Source organism: Dipodomys merriami, unplaced genomic scaffold, assembly GCF_024711535.1.
Source record: "Dipodomys merriami isolate MVZ:Mamm:240054 unplaced genomic scaffold, mDipMer1.0.p SCAF_650, whole genome shotgun sequence".
NCBI lineage: Eukaryota > Metazoa > Chordata > Mammalia > Rodentia > Heteromyidae > Dipodomys > Dipodomys merriami.
This window is the reverse complement of record NW_027206236.1, coordinates 201,609-223,181: the sequence shown is the minus strand read 5'-3', so window position 1 is coordinate 223,181 and position 21,573 is coordinate 201,609. Positions and strand designations below refer to the sequence as shown.

The 21,573-nt window shown below is 38.8% G+C and overlaps 1 protein-coding gene across 1 annotated transcript; it reads right to left on the bottom strand.

Annotated features, from left to right (window-relative positions):
• Positions 1-183: 183 nt before the first annotated feature.
• LOC138815571 (zinc finger ZZ-type and EF-hand domain-containing protein 1-like) lies at positions 184-20,789 on the bottom strand. The gene is made up of 5 exons (XM_070004988.1): positions 20,740-20,789; positions 11,909-11,963; positions 7,851-7,962; positions 1,200-1,270; positions 184-385 (listed from the first exon to the last, which is right to left on the bottom strand). Coding segments are annotated over exons 2-5 (387 nt in total). The 5' UTR covers positions 11,911-11,963; positions 20,740-20,789.
• Between the last annotated feature and the right edge of the window lie 784 nt (positions 20,790-21,573).

Sequence of the window (21,573 nt, the reverse complement as noted above, 5' to 3'; positions counted from 1 at the left end):
GTCCAGACCATGCAAAAACTGAGACACTATCCTCAAAATGACAGGAGTAAAAAGGGCTAGGAGGCACAGCTCAGGTGGTAGAGCACTTGCTTAGCAGGAATGAGGCAGTGATTTCAAACCCAGTACCATCAATCCCACCCACCCTCCAAAAAAACCCTACAGTAACTGTCTTATCAAATACTCTTAAAGAAGCATGAGGTAAAGAATGGAGAAGAAAACAGGATGTACCTCTTGAGCAGCCACACAAAGGAGGGTATTCATGACAGCTAGGACTTCACCAGTGTTCATGCCAGCAAGGTCACTTTTCTCAGGTAGTAGAAGGCCACCTGGATCTTTATCACTGAAAGGACACAAACTCACACCTGTTTGTAGGAAGAGGCTTTTCCTGGTCAGGTTCAAATAAAGAACACAGAGAGATGTCAGCATCAGTTCTATGAAATAGGGGTCTGGGTCAGGAAGAGAAATGGTAGTTACAACTAGGACTATGCCACGGTCTGTCCATATATCCTTCCAAAAGCACAGACACATAAATTACCTTGATATCAGTGTTCAATATATCTGATATCATGACTGGTAACTCAACAATCCAGGCTAACAATCCCTGTATCTTCAAATGTTCTTCATGCAACACCTCCAGGACCTATCATCATCTTCGTTAACTGATTCTGAAAGCATTTTATACAAATAGCCCTAAATCTGTCATCCAGACCAGATAGTCCATCTTGTAAGCAGATGCTCAGTTCCCTCCCTCCTTCAAGAGTCTGTGCCTCCATTAAGGAACTCTACAGTCCCATCTGCTTTTCTGATGTGACTGTAAGTCTCCATATACTCTCTTCCTGGAATGTTTCTTTCTACACATTACTACTCTGCATTTTCAGTTGTTGTAATGGAAGACTGAGGACCCCAAACTCTTTTGGTTTTAGTTTTTGTCTTTGATATTTAATTAGAGACTGAAGGTCTGAAGAAGTTTTCACTGGGTTCAATACTACCTTGTCTTATAAGGGCCTTGGATTAAGGTTTTGAGAAAAGTATCAGTCTATCACTATTTTAGTCATTCTCATGCCTAGTAGGAACTCGAGAATCTCTCTAAATTCTGGGTAGGAGAAGCACTACTCCAAAAGCACAGAAGGAAGGACTAATTAAAGAAAAATAACTACAGAGGTTAGAATTATTCAATAATCGAAGAGAATCAAACTTACCTAAAATATGTGCACAGTGAATGGAATGTGAGCTGCAGGGACTGCTTATGATCTTTCTCAGTGATATTCTTCTAGAAAGCCAAGAAAAGGACATTTAGAAAATTTACTTCATGACACTCCACAGACATATGGTACCATGAAATAACATCACATACTTGTCCCAAGTATGAGGAGAGCAGATTCAGCAGACCACTTTGTGGCAGTGAACTAAACCCTTGTCCAGTATCAGGAGAGGGAAGAACCTACTACTTAAACAAAACTGGCAGATAAGTTTAGTTTATGCCCAAAAGTAATATCTGCAAGTTTTCCTTCTGGAAGGTTTGACCCAATAGTTGAAGAAGCTGACTTCTAAAAGATATGCACTTTCAGAGGAAGAGACAAAGGCAGGGATAGAGAATTTTTTTGTGAGCTTTCTGTTGCTTAAACAATGTTAAAGATTTCCCTTTATAATGTAGATTTACAGACTATGCTTACAAACATAGGATTCAGGCCTCCAGACAGGGTTAATCAGTTAATTTTGAAGAAACTTACTGTTTTAAAATAAATGTACCAAATAGTTAATGCTGTGCAAGGCATTTGATGGAAGGTTCAAGAAGACCCAACATGAAGGCTGGGAAGGTGGCTCAGTGGGAGTAGAGTGCTTCCCTTGTATGCATGAGGCCCTGGGTTCAATTCCTCAGCACCAATACACAGAAAAAGCTGGAAATGGATGTGGCTCAAGTGGTAGAGCGCTAGCCTTGATCTGAAGAGCTGAGGGACAGTGCCTAGGCCCAGAGTTCAGGACCCACAACCAACAAAAGAAAAAAAAAAAAAAAAGAAGACCCAACATGACAGAGACAGTAAGGGAGACAGGGGCGTGGGTCACATGAACAGAAGGATGCTGGACAAAGAATGGCTTAGTCAGGTAAAATATTAGTGAAGTTCAATTCATTAGCATAAGAAGGAAAACAAAACCTTCACCATAGCATTCTGAAGGGATGATAAAAACAAAGGACACAGGGTTGGTCTATTAATAGTCACTAGTGTTATTCAAGAAGCCATGTGCCCTCTACTTTTTTGTGTAGGATGAAGTAAAAATTAGTTAATCAGCTACCTGGTGAATGCAAAGAATTGGGACAATATTCCATTTGCTAACAGAGTACTTGTAAATACTTAAAGCACCCTTCTATTCCAGTACTTAGTCTGAGTAACATGACAGTATCTAAAAACTGAGCAATAAAAAAAAAACTGGAGAAACAAAACTTAGTAATATTGTTTTACAGGTATATTTTGAAGTATTGATGAATAAAATGGTCATATACTTTCTCTAAAATAATACTGGGAAGGAGGAAGAAGAGTAGGTGAGGTATATTATAGATGAAACAAGATAAGCTTATCATCATTGAAGGTAAGTAATGAGTACACTTGGGGGTGAGACAACTATCAACTATTTTTTTTTGGCGGTCATGGGGCCTGAACTCTCGGCCTGGGTGCTGTCCCTCAGCTCTTCAACTCAAGACTAGCATTCTGCCACTTGAGCCACAGTGCCACTTCTGGCTTTTTCTGCTTATGAGGTGCTGAGGAATTGAAACCAGGGCCTCATGCATGCAAGGAAAGCACTCTACCACTGAGCCACCTTCCCAGCCCTCCTCCTCTTTCTTTTTTGTCTGTCATGGGGCTTGAACTCTGGGCCTGGGCACTGTCCCTCTGCTCTTCATCTAAAGGCTAGTGCTCTACCACTTGAGCCACCGTGCCACTTCCAGTTTTGTGGTGGTTTATTGGAGATAAAAGTCTCATGGCCTTTCCTGCCTGGGCTGGCTTTGAACTGCGATCCTCAGATCTCAACCTCCTCAGTAGCTAGGATTACAGGAGTGAGCCGCCAGCGCCTGGCCAACTTTACTTATGCATTTGTTTAAAATTTTCTCATAATTTGTTTGTAGGCAAGTCATAAAGCTGGAGACTAAACTGTGACTTGTGAGACAAAAGCTTATACAATACAGATTGGAAATGAGCACAGGGTCATGTCCTTTGATAGCTATTTTGCACAAAGGTTTTAGAAATCTATCAACAAACATTTGGGAAACTCAAATTGAAATATTCAGAACAAATAAAAAGTAACAAATCTCATCGTAATCGACTTCAGAGAAAGAATCCACACTTTCAGTAAATAATTACCATCACAGTGAAGAGATGGTTCCAACAGGTCTGTCGATCGGGAAAGAATATGGAGAGACATGGAGTGAACCAATGCAGCAGTGGTACACAGTAGAAACCATGTTGAAAATGAACTATACATACAGCTTTTGGGTGGGTACAGAAGGGAAAAACTATGAGAGAACAAAGGACTGTCCAGGAAGAAATGTACTATTATCCATCTTATGAAACAGTACCACCACCTGTACACCACCTTTATAATAACAACAAAAATGTTTTTAAAGTTTTAGATTTAGGTTTCATATTTAGTTCATAATCAATTTGAGCTATGAGTTATAAAGTATATAAGATCTGGGTCTAGATTTTCTTTTTTTTTTTAATCTTTTGCATATGATTGCCCAGTTGACATTTATTTTATACTGTCTCTTTTTTTCCAATAAATTATCTTTGCTCTTTTCTCAAGAAAGAAACACCTCAGGAGCTATCCCAAACTCATTCTACGAAGCCAATATCACACTCATCCCCAAACCAGGCAAAGACCCAACCAAAAAGGAGAATTACAGGCCAATCTCCTTGATGAACACAGATGCAAAGATCCTTAACAAGATTCTAGCTAACAGAATCCACAAACACATAAAAAAATTAATTCACTATGACCAGGTAGGCTTCATCCCAGAGACACAGGGATGGTTTAACATACGTAAGTCAATAAATGTAATCCAACATATCAACAGAGCCAAGGTCAAGAATCACATGATTATCGCTACAGATGCAGAAAAGGCGTTTGACAAAATTCAACATTCATTCATGCTAAAAGCTCTGGAGAAAATAGGAATAGAAGGAACATTTCTGAAAACAATAAAAGCCATTTATGACAGACCAATAGCCAATATTATACTTAATGGGGAAAAGCTACAACCAATTCTCCTAAAATCAGGAACAAGGCAAGGATGCCCACTGTCTCCACTCCTCTTCAATATAGTCCTGGAACCCTTAGCCAGGGTAATAAGGCAAGAAAAAGACATTAAAGGGATCCGCATAGGGAAAGAAGAAGTTAAACTATCCCTTTTTGCAGACGATATGATACTATACCTCCACGATCCCAAAAACTCCATCCCCAAACTCTTAGAAATCATAAATCACTTCGGCAAAATAGCAGGATACAAAATAAACCCACAAAAATCAGTTGCCTTCCTATACACTGATAATGTACAGGAAGAGAGGGAAATAAAGGGAGCAACCCCATTCACAATAACCTCCCGAAAAATAAAATATTTAGGAATTAACCTAACCAAAGATGTAAAAGAACTATTTAATGAGAACTATAAAAAGTTAAAGAAAGAAATTGCAGAAGACACTAGGAAATGGAAAGACCTCCCATGCTCCTGGATAGGCCGACTTAATATAGTAAAGATGGTAATACTTCCAAAACTAATATACAAATTCAACGCGATTCCTATTAAAATCCCAATGACATACATCACTGAAATACAGAAAACAGTCCAAAAATTCATATGGAACAACAAAAGACCTAGAATAGCCAAAACAATTCTAGGGGATAAAGACAATATGGGAGGGCTATCCATGCCGAACTTCAAACTCTACTACAGAGCTATAATAACAAAGACAGCATGGTACTGGCACAAAAACAGACCCGAAGACCAATGGAACAGAATAGAAGATCCAGAAATAAATCCACAGGCCTACAGCCAGCTGATATTCGACAAAGGAGCCAAAGACATACAATGGAAGAAACACAGCCTCTTCAACCGCTGGTGCTGGGAAAACTGGGCAGCCACATGCAGAAAACTAAAAGTGGACCCCAGCCTATCACCATGCACCAACATCAACTCAAAATGGATTAAAGACCTTAACATTAAACCTGAATCTCTGAAACTACTGCAGGACAGAGTAGGAGAGACACTTGAACTAATAGGCACAGGAAGGAACTTCCTGAACAGAGTCCCAGGGTCACAACAAATTGGAGAGAGACTCGACAAATGGGACTACCTTAAAATAAAAAGCTTCTGCACAGATAAAGCTATCGCAACCAAGCTAGAAAGACAACCAACTAATTGGGAAAAAATATTTACCAGCAATATATCAGACAAGGGGTTAACATCCTGTATATACAGGGAACTCAAGAAACTAATCCCTCCCAAACCCAACAAACCAATTACTAAATGGGCAAGGGAACTAAAGAGGGACTTCTCAAATGAAGAAATAAAAATGGCAAAGAAACACATGAGGAAATGTTCATCATCCCTGGTGGTGAAGGAAATGCAAATAAAGACAACCCTGAGATACCACCTTACCCCAGTCAGAATGTCCCACATCCACAAATCAGCCAACGACAAATGCTGGAGGGGATGTGGAGAACGAGGAACGCTATTACACTGCTGGTGGGAATGTACACTCATACAACCACTTTGGAAAGCAGTCTGGAGGGTCCTTAGAAAGCTAAAGATTGACCTCCCTTACGACCCAGTCATACCACTTCTAGGCATCTACCCTGAACGACAGGAACCAATATACAAGGACACGTGTACCTCCATGTTTATTGCAGCACTGTTCACAATAGCTAGGATATGGAAACAACCTAGATGCCCCACCACAGATGAATGGATCCAAAAATTGTGGTATCTATACACAATGGAATATTATGCAGCCATTAGAAATGACAAAATAATGGCATTTGCAGGGAAATGGATGGAGCTAGAAGGAATCATGTTGAGCGAGGTAAGCCAAGAACGAAGAGACAAACAGTACATGGTCTCCCTGATAAGCGGATGATAAATCCAAAATGTTAGGTGATATGACAAAACTAACAGGACTTAAGAAACAAAGAACTCCCACTCATCTGGTTGAACCACTACTAAATATCCCCATGCTGCTGATCACGTGTATGGTATATAACATATGAACACCGTTATATATTACAGACTGTGATAGACAATTTGCTCCAGGAAAGTTAGAATGAACATGTGACTTTAAATGAGCATCATTATTCCACAATACTGTGAATTTCCGGAAATTAAGTAATCACTTAATCACAATCAAAAAAAAAAAAAAAAAAAAAGAACCTTGGGGAAGGGAGGGAGGGAGGGGATGGTAGGGAGAAAACAATGGAGGGGGTAACAATGTTCAAGAGGAAGTGTACTCATTACCTCACTCATGTAACTGTAACCCTCTGTATAGAATCTTTACAATAAAAAAAAATTAAAAAAAAAAAAAGAAAGAAACACCTCAATCTTTTTCTTCTAATTTTTATATTTTATAGTCTCATCTTTTGCCCAAGTTAGCTAATACCAAAATTCACTTATTTGCAAATCCCGCACAGCTAGGATGACAGGTATGCACTATGGTGCCCAGATTTTTTTTTAATTTACTTTTATTGGCAAGGTAATATACAGAGGGGTTGCAGATATATAGATATATATGGTAATGAGTACATTTTTGTTGAACATTTTTACCCCCTCCCTCATTTTTCTCCCACTTTCCCTTGGCCCCTTGAATTCCCCGGACCAAGTCTAAAAGTTCATTTCCAACATACTGTCTTTAAAAAAAAAATATATATATATATATAATATAAAGATACTGTACAGAGGGGTTACAGTAACATGAGAAAAGTAATGATTACCATTCTTATCGAATTGTTATCCCCTTCTTTGATTTTCCCCTACCATTCACCCACTCCCCTGCATGGGGTTGTAAAGTTCATCTTGTATATTTCATTGTTACAATTGGTCAACCTGTATCTCTATTTAAGGATTTTGTTTTTTTCCCTTTGCCTTCCCAAATTAGAAAAATGTATATATAGGATGCTTTTTATTGCTCAAGATGAAATCTTGTCAACTTTATTTTGCCTAGGCTGATCTTCATCTGTGATCCTCCCAATCTCAGCCTTCCCAAGTTTCTAACATTGTAGGCATGAACCACTGTGACTATTTAAAAGCCCAATTTTTGTACAAATTGCTTTTTATTTAAAAGTTCCTTCGTTAACGGCTTTTCCAAATCTAGTATTTTACTGCATAAAAAGCCTTGAAGATAGTTCTTAATTCTCTTATTGAAGTCTCAGCCTCAGATTGATACTTGAAGTTAAAAAAAATTAAGTGGCCAGATAGCTCTTTGACAGTCTCTTTCACTGCCAGGCAAACACATCTCTTGCACATATGCCTGTGTACTTGCTTCTCAGCCTAAGATGAACTCCTCCACACATCTCAATCAAGTCAAGGATGATGGCTTAACTTCTAGCCCTTTACTCCACACCATCTTTCCTAGTGCATTCAAGGCTGTTTTAAATCTTCTTCCTGTGGGTTCCAACTGCCCCTGAATATCCCTTTATCACAGCCATATTATATCTGTCTCTCCCACTACATTCTCAAGGGACTCCTTGAGAATTATTCCACCTCTGAGGTTCTGTTTTGACTTAGGGCTGGCCTACAATTAGCACAGAGTATACACAATAAGAAGAGGGTAGGAGTAGAACATGCGAGGGTTGTGCTCACTAATGCTTACTTTGGCAACTCGGCACTGCTGCAGTTGGACATCTATTTCATCCCACTCTTCTTCTAGCTCAAACCAGCCAATAGGATCATCTTCTCCAAGGTCTTCAGATGAACAGTAAACCCTGTGTACAGAATGACAATCAAAACAATTTCCTGTTCCTAAGCTTCTCCAGAATCCAGCAAGTAAAGCCACATTTATATAGGAGTTTCCTCATATACAAAGCATGTCAATTAAAAGTGGGACCAGGAATAGCACCCACTACCCACTGGGAACACATGAGGTAGTAGTGATAGAGGTCCTCCCAATTTGTAGCAATCTCATCTATAAAATGAAAGTTAAGAAGAAATTTGCTCTCTATACAGTGGCTTATCTATCTGAAGAACCAGACTTAATGAGACTCTCATGAGAGAGGCAAAATGACCACTATATCTCAAAAGAGCTATGGAAAGGGAGGCCCAGTTTCTTTGACTCATTTTCCACACATCTGTCTGACTAATGTGTGACCAGTGTGGGGTCTGGGCACTCACAAACAGCTGAACGCAGAAGTCTGGGGGTTTTCAGACCCTGGAATTCCAATAAAGGAAATCACTGTTCATAGGCCTTCATGTTATTTTTAGTTCTTAAGAAGTCCTTCTAAGCCAGGCACTGGTGGCTTACACCTATAATCCTTGGAGGCTGTGATTTGAGGACTGCAATTCAAAGCCAGTCCAAGCAGGAAATTCCATGAGATTCCTATCTCCAATTAACCACCAAAAAGCTGGAAAGAGAGCTGTAGCTCAAGTGGTAGGTTAGTAACTTTGAGCAAAACCAGCTCCAAGACAGTGCCCAGATGTTATGTTCATTGAGTTCAAGCTCTAGGACTAGCACCTCCCCCCCCAAAAAAAAGTCCTTCTAGAAAAGTTTTCTACAATGGTGGGCCACTTTTTTGTCAGTCATGGGGCTTAAACTCTGGGCCTGAACACTGTCCTTCAGCTTTTCAGCTCAAGGTTAGCACTCTACCACTTGAGCAACTGGGCCACTTCTGGTTTTCTGAGTGGTTTATTGGAGATAAGAGCCTCATGGACTTTCCTGACTGGGCTGGCTTGGAACTGTGATCCTCAGATCTCAGCTTCTTGAGTAGCTAGTAATACAGACCTGAGCCACCGATGCAAAGTAGGTAGGTAGGGGCTGGGAAGGTGGCTCAGTGGTAGAATGCTTGCCTTGCATGCATGAGGCCATGAGTTCGATTCCTTACCACCACATAAGCAGAAAAAGCCAGAAGTGGTGCTGTGACTCAAGTGGTAGAGTGCTAGCCTTTTGCTGAAGAGATCAGGGATAGTGCACAGGCCCAGAGTTCAGGCTCCACAACTGACAGAAATAAAAAAAAGCAGATTTATGTATCATATTGAACTAATGATTTATATAATGACATATATAAAAATGTAAGCCATCAGGCCAAGGAATGAATAAAGGCACTTTTTGTTACAGAATAGATTGCATGCACAATATTAGGGAAATGATAAAAAAGTTGCTGCCATTTACTTAATATCAGTAAAATAACAGGAATAACGTAAAACACAGAGAATCTCCCTGGTGAGGCTGACATTTGTGTATAGTCTTAGATATTCTGAATGTGCATATCTGAGAACTGATGTGTGAAGCAAGGCTGGACAGAAAGTTCATAAGACTCTCATCTCCACTTAACCAGCAATAATCCAGAAACGGAACTGTGGCTCAAGTAGTAGAATGCCAGCTTTGAGTGCAAAATGTCAAAGGAGAGTGCAAGTCCCTTAATGCAAATGCCAGAAATGGCATAAAGAATAAAAATCAAAAGCAAAACATAAAACACATGGAAACACAAAAAGACAAAAGTTATGCAAATTTAAATGCTACATTGAGAGATGGATCACACCAAATACAAGAAATGACATTTAGACATTTTCACTCAATTGAAAAATAAACCAGGATAAGGTGGAATATATACACAATGGAATTTTACTTATCTATTAGAAAGGATGATATTGCATCATTTTAAGGAAATGGTAGGACCTGGTGAAAACTAGATTAAGCCAAGAGAAACTAAGAATGTATGTTTTCTTTCACCTGAGGAAGACAGCATTAATCTATAAATAGACAATAGACAATTGGGTAAACTTGGTGTACATAATTTTAAGAAGTGAAATATGATAGATTCATATTAGAAATTAAATGATATAATTTATTAGAAAAACTTATAGTCCAATAAAATAAACACCAGGAATCGAGTAATCATATGTGGAAGTGAAATCAAGAGCAGAAAGGCAAACTAATGAAAACATAAAAGGTGTAGAAATAGGGGCTGGGAAGGTGGTTCAGTGGTGGAGTACTTGCCTTGCATGCATGAAGCCCTGGGTTCGATTCCTTAGCACCACATAAGCAGAAAAAAAAGAAAGTGGTGCTGTGGCTCAAGAGGTAGAGCAGGTGCCTTGAGCTGAAGAGCTGGGGGATAGCACCTAGGCCCAGAATTCAGCCCCATAAATAACAAAAATGTGAAGAAATAGGTATGAAATCAAATTTCCAATTAAACTTAATGATTTTAAATATGCATTTAATTTTACATGTATTTATTGTTTATAACTCTAATCTTTTGGTACCTCTTGCCTTTTGTGCTTTTAGGTTATCTTAAAATCTCTTTGTTGTGTGGACAATGCATGGACCATGATAGTCCTACCTATGCCTCTTGTGTTGCTGAGATTAATGGCATGAGTCACCATGCTTCACTGATTTGTGCAGATTGGGACTTGTAAACTTTTGTCCAGATTATGTCCAAAGTGTGATACTCTTGATCTCTGATTTCTGATAGTGATCATAGATGTGAGCTGGTACATAAGGCCATTCATAATCCTTTATCCCACTTGGAATACATGAAGTTTAATTTTCCAAATGACATACAAGATGACAAACAGAAAAATAATCCCTTAATTGGGGTAAAGATGAGTTACTAATGTGAAACAAAAATACTTTCTAAAATATCTGACTAGTGTAATTATATTTTCAATCTTACCCTATATTTTAACATAAAAACTATTTTATTATTTATGCCAGTGATTAAACTCAAATTGCAGGCATGCAACTGTGGTTTGCACCTGTAATCCGAGTTACTTGGGGTGCAGAGATGCCAGGATCATGGTTCAAAGCCAGCATGGGCAGGAAAGTCTGTGTGACTCTTATCTCCAAAATTAATCACAGAAAAATACCTGAAGTGTCACTGTGGATCAAGTGTCAAGCCAAAACAGCCTAGAGACATTGACTAGACCCAGAGTTCAAGCCCCAAGACTGGCAAAAAGAGACTATTATTGCTTTAATCATTCATTTGGATCACCTATAGAGAGGGCAGGCTATTGAAGGTCACATCATTAACTGAAGAAGTAGAATTTGAGAGGATCACAATTCAGAATCAGTCTGGGAAGGGAGGTAATAAGATTTCCATATCTCCCTAAAGCCAGGCAGGTTGGAATGCATTTGTGATCCCAGCTACTTGGCTGACCAAGGTAAGAATGAGCTTAGCCTAGTCTCTGTTTTGCCATCAACAAAACTGATAATGTATGAGCAAAGTTAGTAAATGAAAAAGATTGTTGATGTGTCCTTATTTGTAGAATGCCTGTCTAACAAACAAAATATCTAAATTAAAATTAAAAGAGAAAGAAAGAAAGAAAGAAAAAAAAAGAAAGAGAGAAAGAGAGAAAGAGAAAGAGAGAAAGAAAGAAAGAAAGAAAGAAAGAAAGAAAGAAAGAAAGAAAGAAAGAAAGAAAGAAAGGAAAGAAGGAAGGAAGGAAAAGAAAGAAAGGAAGAAGGAAGGAAGGAAGGAAGGAATGGAGATAAGGAAGGAGGGAAGGAGGATAGGAACAAAGGAAAGAAGGAAGGAGGGAAGAAAGGAAGGAAGAAGGGAGAAAGAGAAAGAGAGTGGTAAAAAGAAATATAAAAAACATATAGTCAGCATGTGATAGATGTTAATAGTGACACTATACCATGTTAGATATAATTGTCATCATTTATTTCTAGGAGCAGCCTAGATAAAACAAGAGCAGATTTCAGCCAAGGATACATACATGTGTTCACCACCAACGAACTGTTATTGATGCCTCCTCCTGGACCAGAAGACATCTAAATAAATAAAAATAAAGCCTAAATAAACCAATAACATACATATACAGAACTTTGATAAAACACAGGTCTGGCTTAAAGTGTTGGACCAACAGGATTGCATATCTAGGAGGTATGGTAAAGTGTGTGGGAGACAGTCATTCTGATGATCTTGCAATGATGAAACTGCCTAACCACACAGCTCCTGGGCATATCACTGCTGAAACAAATATTCAGTCAGAGGTTAACAAAAGTAAGATTTACAATGAAACAGACATTTTGACCAAAGGTATTTTTACCTGATTCATTGTATTTCTTACAATCTCCAGTTATATATCACACATACAAAGTTCCTGATTCCCTTCTGCTTCATTATTGTCTTTCCTTATTTTGGTTTTGTTTTCAGAAATACACAGGTCATATCGTATATTTTTGTCTTCTAGCCTTCAGAAAGTCTATAGTTAAATATCCTTAAGTTCCTTTTGTTAGAAAATAAAAGGCACATTGGGTGGTTCTTCACCTGTTATTATATAACTATATAATTATATAATTATACATTTTTATTTCTAACATTTTACCTGTATAATCCCAATTCATTTTTTCCCAAAGGGAACCTTAGTGGAAGGAAGAATCTGAAAGTTCATTCTGGAATTTAGAGAAGTTCTGTTATTAAAACTCCAGGAACTCTGAAAGGAACTCTGAAATTATTCATTAGACAGATGAGTTGAAAGTCAGATTTTGTACACTAATACTCTTTCCTCAACCAAAATAACTAATATTCTTAAAGTTAATGGGCACAAATGTGCATAAATTTTCTAGAAATAAAATGATCACTTATGAAACATTAATAATACTTGCAAAGAAAGCTTTACAATAAAAGGTAATTCCTTCACACAATATGGATCTGTCTGGTACCATAACCCCAAACTAGGCTAAGGCATCTAATAGCTATCACACTTGGATGTTCCCTTTTTGTAAAACTGTTTTATCGTGTTGAGTAATATGAATTGTATACCAACTTAAAATCACATTTGGAATAAAACAGTTACTAGATAAGACCTTCGTGTTTGAGGTGGTTTGGGGTTTCCAGTCAACCTCTCGAGTTTCCCAGGAAGGAGCTTGCTTTGCCACAGCCTCTGTGGTGGAGCAGGGCAGGGTTTTGAGAATGGAGGCCAGTCTGGGTAGGGCTTTGAGACATTTGGGAGGGGGTAGGAAGTATTGGATTTGTAGGGGTGGGGTTTCCAGTGGAACAGGACAAGGCTTTAGGAAGGAGGCTCAGAGATAGCCCCATGTTCAGTAGAAAATGGCAGGGTTACCGGGGAAGATGTTGTTTGCAGTCCTAAGAGAAGAATGGGGCTGCAAGCGAGGAGATGTAATGACCTGTGAGCGAGAAAATACACATAAGCACAGTTAAAGATGTCAAAGGTGTTTTACTAATGTGTCTGCAACCCTGTCCTAGGTTACTAGAATTAGGAGCAACTGCAACCTCCAGGGGGCAAGTTGTTTTCCTTTTTCCTCCTCCTTGCAAGCCTTGCCTCTCCACTCTCCATTGGCCTCTTTGCAAGCCTCTCTGCCTCTCCACCTCTTCACAAGCCTCTGTGCTCTCTGTAGTCCTCTCCGCATTTCACAGGACTCTCAGCTCTCTGCAGGCCTCCCTGCTCCTCACAGTCCTCTCAGCTCTGTGCAGTCCTCTCAGCTGGCTAGGGCTTCCCCAGGTCTCCCTGCCTGCCCAGACTTCTCCAGCCTTCTCTGACAGCCTGGGATTTCCCAGACCTCTCCTTGATCCAGCTTCCTCAGGCCATCAAGCCTGAGGAGAGCCGGGCACTGCTCTGCTCCAGGAGCCATGTCTCTTGTCATGTGTCTCTTGCGGCATCTCCTTCTTTCCATCCCCTCCCCAGAAACCCCTCTTGCTATATCTGGTGGCCTGTCCCCCAAGCCACCCTTTGACCCCTCTTCCCCAAGTGGCCTGGCATGCATGAAGATGGAATCAGCATGGGGCAGGACTTCCCGGCCCCTCAAGCTCTCAAAGAGTTTACTTAGAGGAGGGGTTACTGGTGGAGCGCTGTGGGCCTCCATGGGTTAGGTAGAATGGGATTTCCCGTGGAGCAGGGTGGGAAATTTGAGGGAAGAGGCTGGTGGAAGGCAGGCTTTCTGGTGGAGGAAGGCTGGGCTGATGGGGAGAGGTTTATTGAGGGGTGTGGCTTTGAGAGGGAAGGCAGTGTTATGAAGGAGTGGGCTAGTAAAGGACAGCATTTCTGGGGTGGAAAACCCCATACTTTTTGGCATGTGGTAAGATGGAAGGATTTCTGGCAGAGCAGGAGGGGGCAGCAATGGACGAATGAGCCTTGTCAGGACAGGGCTTTGAGGATCCAAAGGACTAGTTAGGGTGGGGTTTTCGGTGAAGCCAGCCAAGACTTGGAGAGATGGAGTAAGATTGATTGGGGACTTCAGTGTTAGGAGGCAGGATATCTAAGGAGCAAGCCTACTGTGGGCAGGGTTTCCAGTAGGGCAAGGCAAACCTTCAAAGAAGAGAATAGGGATGGACAGGTGCTTCCAGTCAAGCCTGGTAAGCATTCCAGAAGGAGGCCAACTGGTGGAATGGTTTCCAGTGGAACAATGTGGCCTTCCAGAACGAGCAAGGATGGTGGGATTTTCTGGTGGAGAAGGGCAGGGCTTGGAGCCATGAGGCTAGTTGGAGGTGGGGCTTTCAGAAGGTGGTAGGGCTACAAGGGTTTAGGATAATTATATGCAGGGTATCCTGTGGAGTGGAGTGTGGATTCCACAGAGAACCCCAACTAGGGGTTGGATGAGGAGCTCAGCTGAGGGTTGGATTATTGGGGGAGAAGGGCAGGACTTAAGATGGGGAGGTAGGGAAGTACCTGGTGAAGTGCTTTCCAAGGATGAGGTGGGCTGTGCCAGTAGCTTCCAGTGAAACAAGGCAGGGCTTCAAGGGCAAATATAGGGTGGCGGATGGATTGTGATGTAGCAGGACAGGGCTTCATGGGAGGAGTGTAGTTCAGGGAAGGGCTTTGAATGGGTTGTCTGGGCTGTAGGAGTAGACTAGTTATGGGGTGGGGGAAGGGCAAAGGGGAGAAATGTTCCCTGGAGCCTCTAAGGAGCTTGAGGGAGAAGGCTGGTTGAGAGTAGGGTGAAAGGGAAGGGTGGGGTTGGAGGGACTAGGTTAGTTAGGGGCAGGGCATCCAGAGATAAGGGTGGGGATTCAAGGGAGGAGCTGGATGGAGGTGAGGGTCTGGGTGGAACAAGTTGGGTATTGAGGGAGGCGATATGTTTCTTTGGGGCAGAGAAGAGAGTAGATGGAGTGGAAGAGGGATTTCCAAGTAGCAGAGCAGGGACTTGAGGAAGGAGGCTGGTTGCAAACAGGGCTTTGAAAGTTTATAGCAGGGCTACTAGGGTGTAGGTTAATTGGGGGTGGGATTTCAGGTGCAGCAGGACAGGGTTTCGAAAGAGGGGCTGACTGGAAGTGGGTCAAGTTGAACTTGTGAGAGGGGATAGGATAGAGGCAGGACTTCGAGTGGGAAGGGAGAGGCTATAAAAACAACAGCAACTACTAATAAAAATAATGCAAGAATACCATTTTCAGCCAGTGTAGAATTAATTATATTTCTGTATATGTGAGAGAGATATTGGATAAACTAACCAAATAATGATTTCTTCCTACTGAAATTTTTCTTTATTCTAATTGAGTGAGAATAAAACAACAGGCCACGTCAGGCTCATAGGCACACAGTAGACTGACACATGAAGCACTGGATTTGATTACCCAGCAACTACTTTAAGGAACACAACAATTTTAAACTCTCTCCGTTGGTCATAATGGACACTCTGTTGACTGAAAATTGTGAATAAATAGAAAATTTTCTTGAACTTTTTGGAAATATTAATCTAAACTAAGCAATAGCAATGCTTTAACTTTATACTTCTATATTGGAACCTATACTAAAACAAAATAAATAGGAAAATATATTAAATTATACACAGAATGTTCATTCTTGCAGCATCAATTTTAATCTAAAATAACTTTAAACCAGAAAATTGTTTGCCATATACTGAGATTGCAGTATGGTTTCCTTTTCAGTGATCAAAATGATGATTTACGCAATATGCCTTTATCATTGGATGCATTGATGGTTAAAAGATAGCCAAGAATGTGAAGTACCCTAAAACAATATCCTGAAGAAACTCACAGGGTACTGTGAATTGATGTTGGAATAAAATTAATTACTGCTTACAGTAGGAATTAATATTAAGTAGGCACAGAAATATTTTCTACAAGAAACGGCTACATTGAAAAATAAACAATGAAAAGGAAGGAGGCAGTCAGACCATGAAGTTAACATTATCTAATGAATAACATTTATTGAGGCTTGTTTGCAATCTGCTTGACCTAAGTTCTTCCCTGAAGCCAAATAACAAGAAAAAACCCATGGAAATACAGTAATCATTTTCAAGGCATTCTTAGACTTTAGAGAGTGAATTAAATTAATACATTGCTAGAAAGTAAAGACAGATGTCCAAGATAAACAGCGAAGAAAATATTCCCAATCTATGGCTCTCTGCTGTGAGAGTGGTGCAGGCCAAGGCGTGAATGGACTGAAGTACAGGAGTGCATACTAGTAGTTCCCAAGTTGCAATGATGAATGTAACACGGGAGAATATCAACATAACTGTCACATGAATTTATCACTGGAGAGTACAGAGAAGTACAGTGAAAATCCCAGGAGAATTATAAAGTACAATCTTACATATTTGTCAGAACAGTAAATTCAAATGTTTTCAGAAAAGTGTCTGGCATTGTGTCCTAAAACACTTGGAAAGACTACAGGAAACTACCGGGCACTCACATGATGCCAAGAAATGATTAACTTATAATTTACAAGACATTGAATAATCATAAAAGTCTTGTTTCAGTAGTGCAAAATTAAGCCTTAATACACTCTGTTCTGAAATAACACATTATAAAACCAAATCAAGAACAATCAAATTATATATGTGACTCAACTGTTTCCAACAATAGAATTCAAAAATTCAAATTACATACTGTATCTGTAAACTGATAAAAATCATACAGGATGTCAAACATAATTAATCTTTCAACACTGCACATTTTATGTGAATAGTCCTGATGATAAATGATTTATTTTCCTTACAGATTTTGGATGAACACAACAACAGCAATACAAAACCAAAAATCACTTGGCAATAGATCTGGATGCCAGTGGCTCATCCCTATTCCTAAAAGGCCAGGAGGTTGAGATTGGAGGATCATGGCTCACAGCTTGCTGGGGTAGCCAAATCCATGAGACATTGATGTTCCATTGATCAGTCAAAGGCCTAGTGGAACATTGGCTCACATGGTAAAGCATCAGGCATGAGTGTAAACACCAAGGGTTCAAGGGCTCAAAGTCAAATCTCATTACTACACCCCCCACACACACTCACAACCTACACACAAACACACACACAAAGGGGGAGATACAGGAACAGGGAGAGAAAAGGAATCTTAAGAGTTTAAAAAGTGAAGCCTATCCTAGAAAAAAATCCTTTCCAAAAATATACAACTGTAAGAGTACTTGTGAGGGATTCTAGAGCTGAGCTGTGAGATCTGGAAAGAGATAAAAGATTAGAAAGCCATCTTAAACAAGACTCAAAAGGCTGAGACATGTACCCTGGAAAGGTCAAATCGTCAAGGCAAGATAGAGCTATAAGTTACTACCTTAAGTGTGTTTAAAATACAGCTGTTAGGATACTAAAATAGTAAGATCTTGGAGATGAGATGAGATATTTTATGGCTAAAGTATGTATTCCTCCCTTCTGCTCCCTAACAGTAAGAGAGTTAATTGTCACTATGTATACAAAGTATACCTCTTGTTAGTGGTTGTAACCACAAGATAGATTGATGACCTAGTTTGTGCAAATACCTTTAGCCACACCCCTATATTAAACTGGATAAAAAGTTTGTTAAGCAGGACCACCAAAAACTGGTGGTGAGCCTTTGGGTCCCCTGGTGTCCCACTTTCCTATTCCTCTCTGTGATTTCTCAGTTCTTTGGCAAGGTATCCCATCATCTGTGATGTTCCAGAGTTGTGGTTATGGACCGACCTGATATTCTGAACTCCTCAATACAAACTGTGGAAACACACTTTATCAAAGAAGATACACAAACATATATGAGCACCTGGCAAGATACCAATCATCAGCAGTAATCCTGTGAATCATTAGTGAAGAAGTGGAGTTCCATTATGGTGGTCATAATGGCTAAGTGTAAAAAGTATGTAATAAAACCTTTGGAAGGTTCTTTTGCTCTTTTTGCTATATAGTCCTGGTGGCTTGGAACTTTCCAGCCTTGTCTCAGCTACAGAAGTGATGGGATTTTGAATATGTGCTGCCATGCCTGGCATTTAGAAAGTTCACAATAAAGTATTACCAAAGTGCATGAAAACAGTTTTGTAAGTGATGTGTATTTACATCCTCAATTGTAAAAATTAAACAAATATATGCCAGAACATCGCATTATTAACATTATTATATATGCAGTTCATCAGGCATCACTAACACCTCAACAGATCAAATGCAAAGTAAAATTTCTAATTCTTTCTAGGACAAGCAAAAAGGTCAAAAGCTATGTACATATGACCATATAAGATGATGTTAAATAAATGCTTAAATAGGGATACAGGTAGACCCATTGTAACAATGAAATGTAGACACTACATTGAAAATGAACTTTAAAACTGGCAGGGAGGAGGGAGTAGTTGTGGAGGTGAGAGGGAAGAGATGGTAGGGGAAAAACAAAGGAGGAGGCAACAATGCTCGATAGGAAATGTACTCATTACCTTGTTCATTTAATTGTAACCCCTCTGGACAGTATTTTTACAATAAAAATGTACAAAAATTCTACTTCAAAATCTAACATCTAAGGCAGTGTCTAAAATACAAGAAGATAAAAAATAAATCTAGAGGAGTGATATCTTTAACACTGTGACAATGAGAAGCGAAAGCTGGATTTTAAATCAGGGCTTGACAAGATCAAGTGTCCACTAAATATGTGCTCACAGCTGCAGAGTTGACCATGATCACAACAATGGAGGTACAACTGAAAGGCAGCTCAGGCTGTTACAGCATTGTTATGTAGACACAATGGGACCTCTCCAATAATGGTAAAGCACAAAATAGAAGTTAAGTCAGTAAAATACATGGGAGAGTTTACCCACTGAGAAAAATTGCAGTGGGTGATCATTGCTCTTTGGTTGAGTATACAACCCATCTCATTTTACTTTAAGCTAAAGTATATTTCTGATATGAACACAATTATAATATATCAGTGTTTCATGAGTGCTGACTAGTGTAGGTGCATATTACTCTAAGATATATAAAAGCTTTAGAGGTATGTGAAGGCTATACCTTCATAATCCATTCTATGTTGTTAAGTTTGCATGAAGAAATGTTCATAACTAGGAAATTTAGACTCTTTTCGGTCTGATTCAGGCAACTGAAATAAGACATTAGGGTCATCCACTCCAATTATTCAGTTTGTGACCTATGAAATAAATACCATTATTTAAAATGTGTATGTATTTTTGAAAACACATGTAATACCACATGGCAAACATACAAAAGATACAATTTCCCATCTTCTTATAGAAGCTGAAGTGAAAATACTCCTGAAATGCACTCGTTTTTTCAAAGAAATACACAATAATGGCTACACTTTTTAAATTACCTTTTCAAAATGTAAATATACATACTTGAGAAAAGATTCTGTGCTTTTTATTCAATACTACATTATATCTATATCTATCTATCTATCTATCTATCTATCTATCTATCTATCTATCTATCTATCTATCTAAAGAACTAGGCAGGCAATGCCAACCAAATTTCCCAATTACCTAAGACTGACCAGTTGCAGACCTAGAATTCAAGTCCAGTTTTCCATCATGCTTATCTGGATATTCTGTGAATGTCACATTACCTTTTAAGAGATATGGAGCAGATGAATCCACATTATCTTTCTAATTATAGTTATAATGGCAATAAAATTGCTATAGAATGAAAATATTTTATAAATGAAAAGGGTATTGGGTACAAATTTGTTAATAATCAAAACAAGATTGGTTCATTTTCTAAAGAAATTCCTGAATGGCAATCATTCAAGCTTCCACTGTTTATTCTGCCTGGAGTAAAGACTTTAGGAGAACAATCCCATGCCAATGACACACCAGTGCATATGAAAACTTGCTTTTATCATTCAGTATCTTGAATGCAAAAGAAATAATTATATATATATATACATATATATATATATATATATATATATAAAATCCAAGAGGAATAATTTTTGTGACTGTTACTTCCTCGTTATACCAAAGAAAATTTATTCCCTTTTCTAAAACATATACGATTTTACTGATATTACTATAATTACTATGAATAATGTAGGAATATATTATAATATCATCAATGTTATATAATGTATAAGTAATATATATAATATATTTATAATAATTGATACTACTATAGTAACTATAATTAATACATGTACAAAACTGAATTTTGTGTTATATAAACTATGAAGGGCATAAGGAATGAGAACTCTAATATGCACCACATGCCTTAGTCACATAATTTATTGTTTTGTATGAGTACTGAGGGTTGAACTAGGACCCAGTTGCTGTCCCCGAGCCGTATTGCTCAGGTCTTGTACTCTACCACTTGATCCACACATCAATCTCCTACTATTTTTTTTTTGGAGGCTAATTGGTAGTATGAGACTCACATTTTTTTTCTGTCTGGGCTGGCTTCAAACAGCTATCCTCAGACCTCAGCCTCCCGAGCAGCTGGGAATTCAGACATAAGTCTTGTTACATATTTTTTAATTCCATGCATGGCAAGTTGTGTGTCATTATTTTTGTGAGTTCAAATATATTATGGTGTTTCATTTCTAAACCCATTCAGAATAAACAACCATTTATTGGGTAAAACTATATGTTGCAATAGAAATTGTAAATACACTTACTTTACTATCAATTTTCAAAGATAATGTTATAATATTTCTAATTCCTGGACCTAAAAAAAAATAAGCATCCCTTCCTTAACTGTCTCATTTTCAACAGTTTACTCGATAAACGTCTATCTTCAAGAAAGCAAGGCCCTCTAATCACATATTCACCTTCAAGTTATCCTCCTCATCTCTATATGGCCTTTTACAATGAATTTCCTCTCTAAGATTGGCTACACTTATCTACTAGACTCAACCTACCACAGCAAACTCTTTGTGAAACTTCCTAGATAAGGTTGTATGACCCATCCTCATCAGTCATTCTGCAGCCTCAGTGGAGAGTTTGTTCTTCTACTTTACCTGTAGACTATATCATCCTGTTATATTTCCTAGCAAAGAAATAATAGCAAGCAGGCATGAGCCTTGGTATATTCAGAGGTTCTTTGGTTTTGAATGTTTCCATTTCCATTTCCTTTCCTTCCTTGGTAAGTGAGTTGGAATAACAAAAACAAATCAATTTTGAAAGCAGTGTGTTTTAGTGTAAATGAAAAGATACTGATTTGAAAATACTGTCTGTAAAATGCATGGTTATTTCATTTCCTGTGTATAACT

What these genes read in the sequence shown, in the direction of transcription:
- LOC138815571 (XM_070004988.1), bottom strand. An exon ending in AGCAGTGCCGAGTTGCCAAA is followed by an intron (nt 1,271 to 7,850) that starts GTAAGCATTAGT and finishes TTGGCTTTCTAG; the next exon opens with AAGAATATCACTGAGAAAGA. An exon ending in TCACTGTGCACATATTTTAG is followed by an intron (nt 386 to 1,199) that starts GTAAGTTTGATT and finishes GAACCTGACCAG; the next exon opens with GAAAAGCCTCTTCCTACAAA.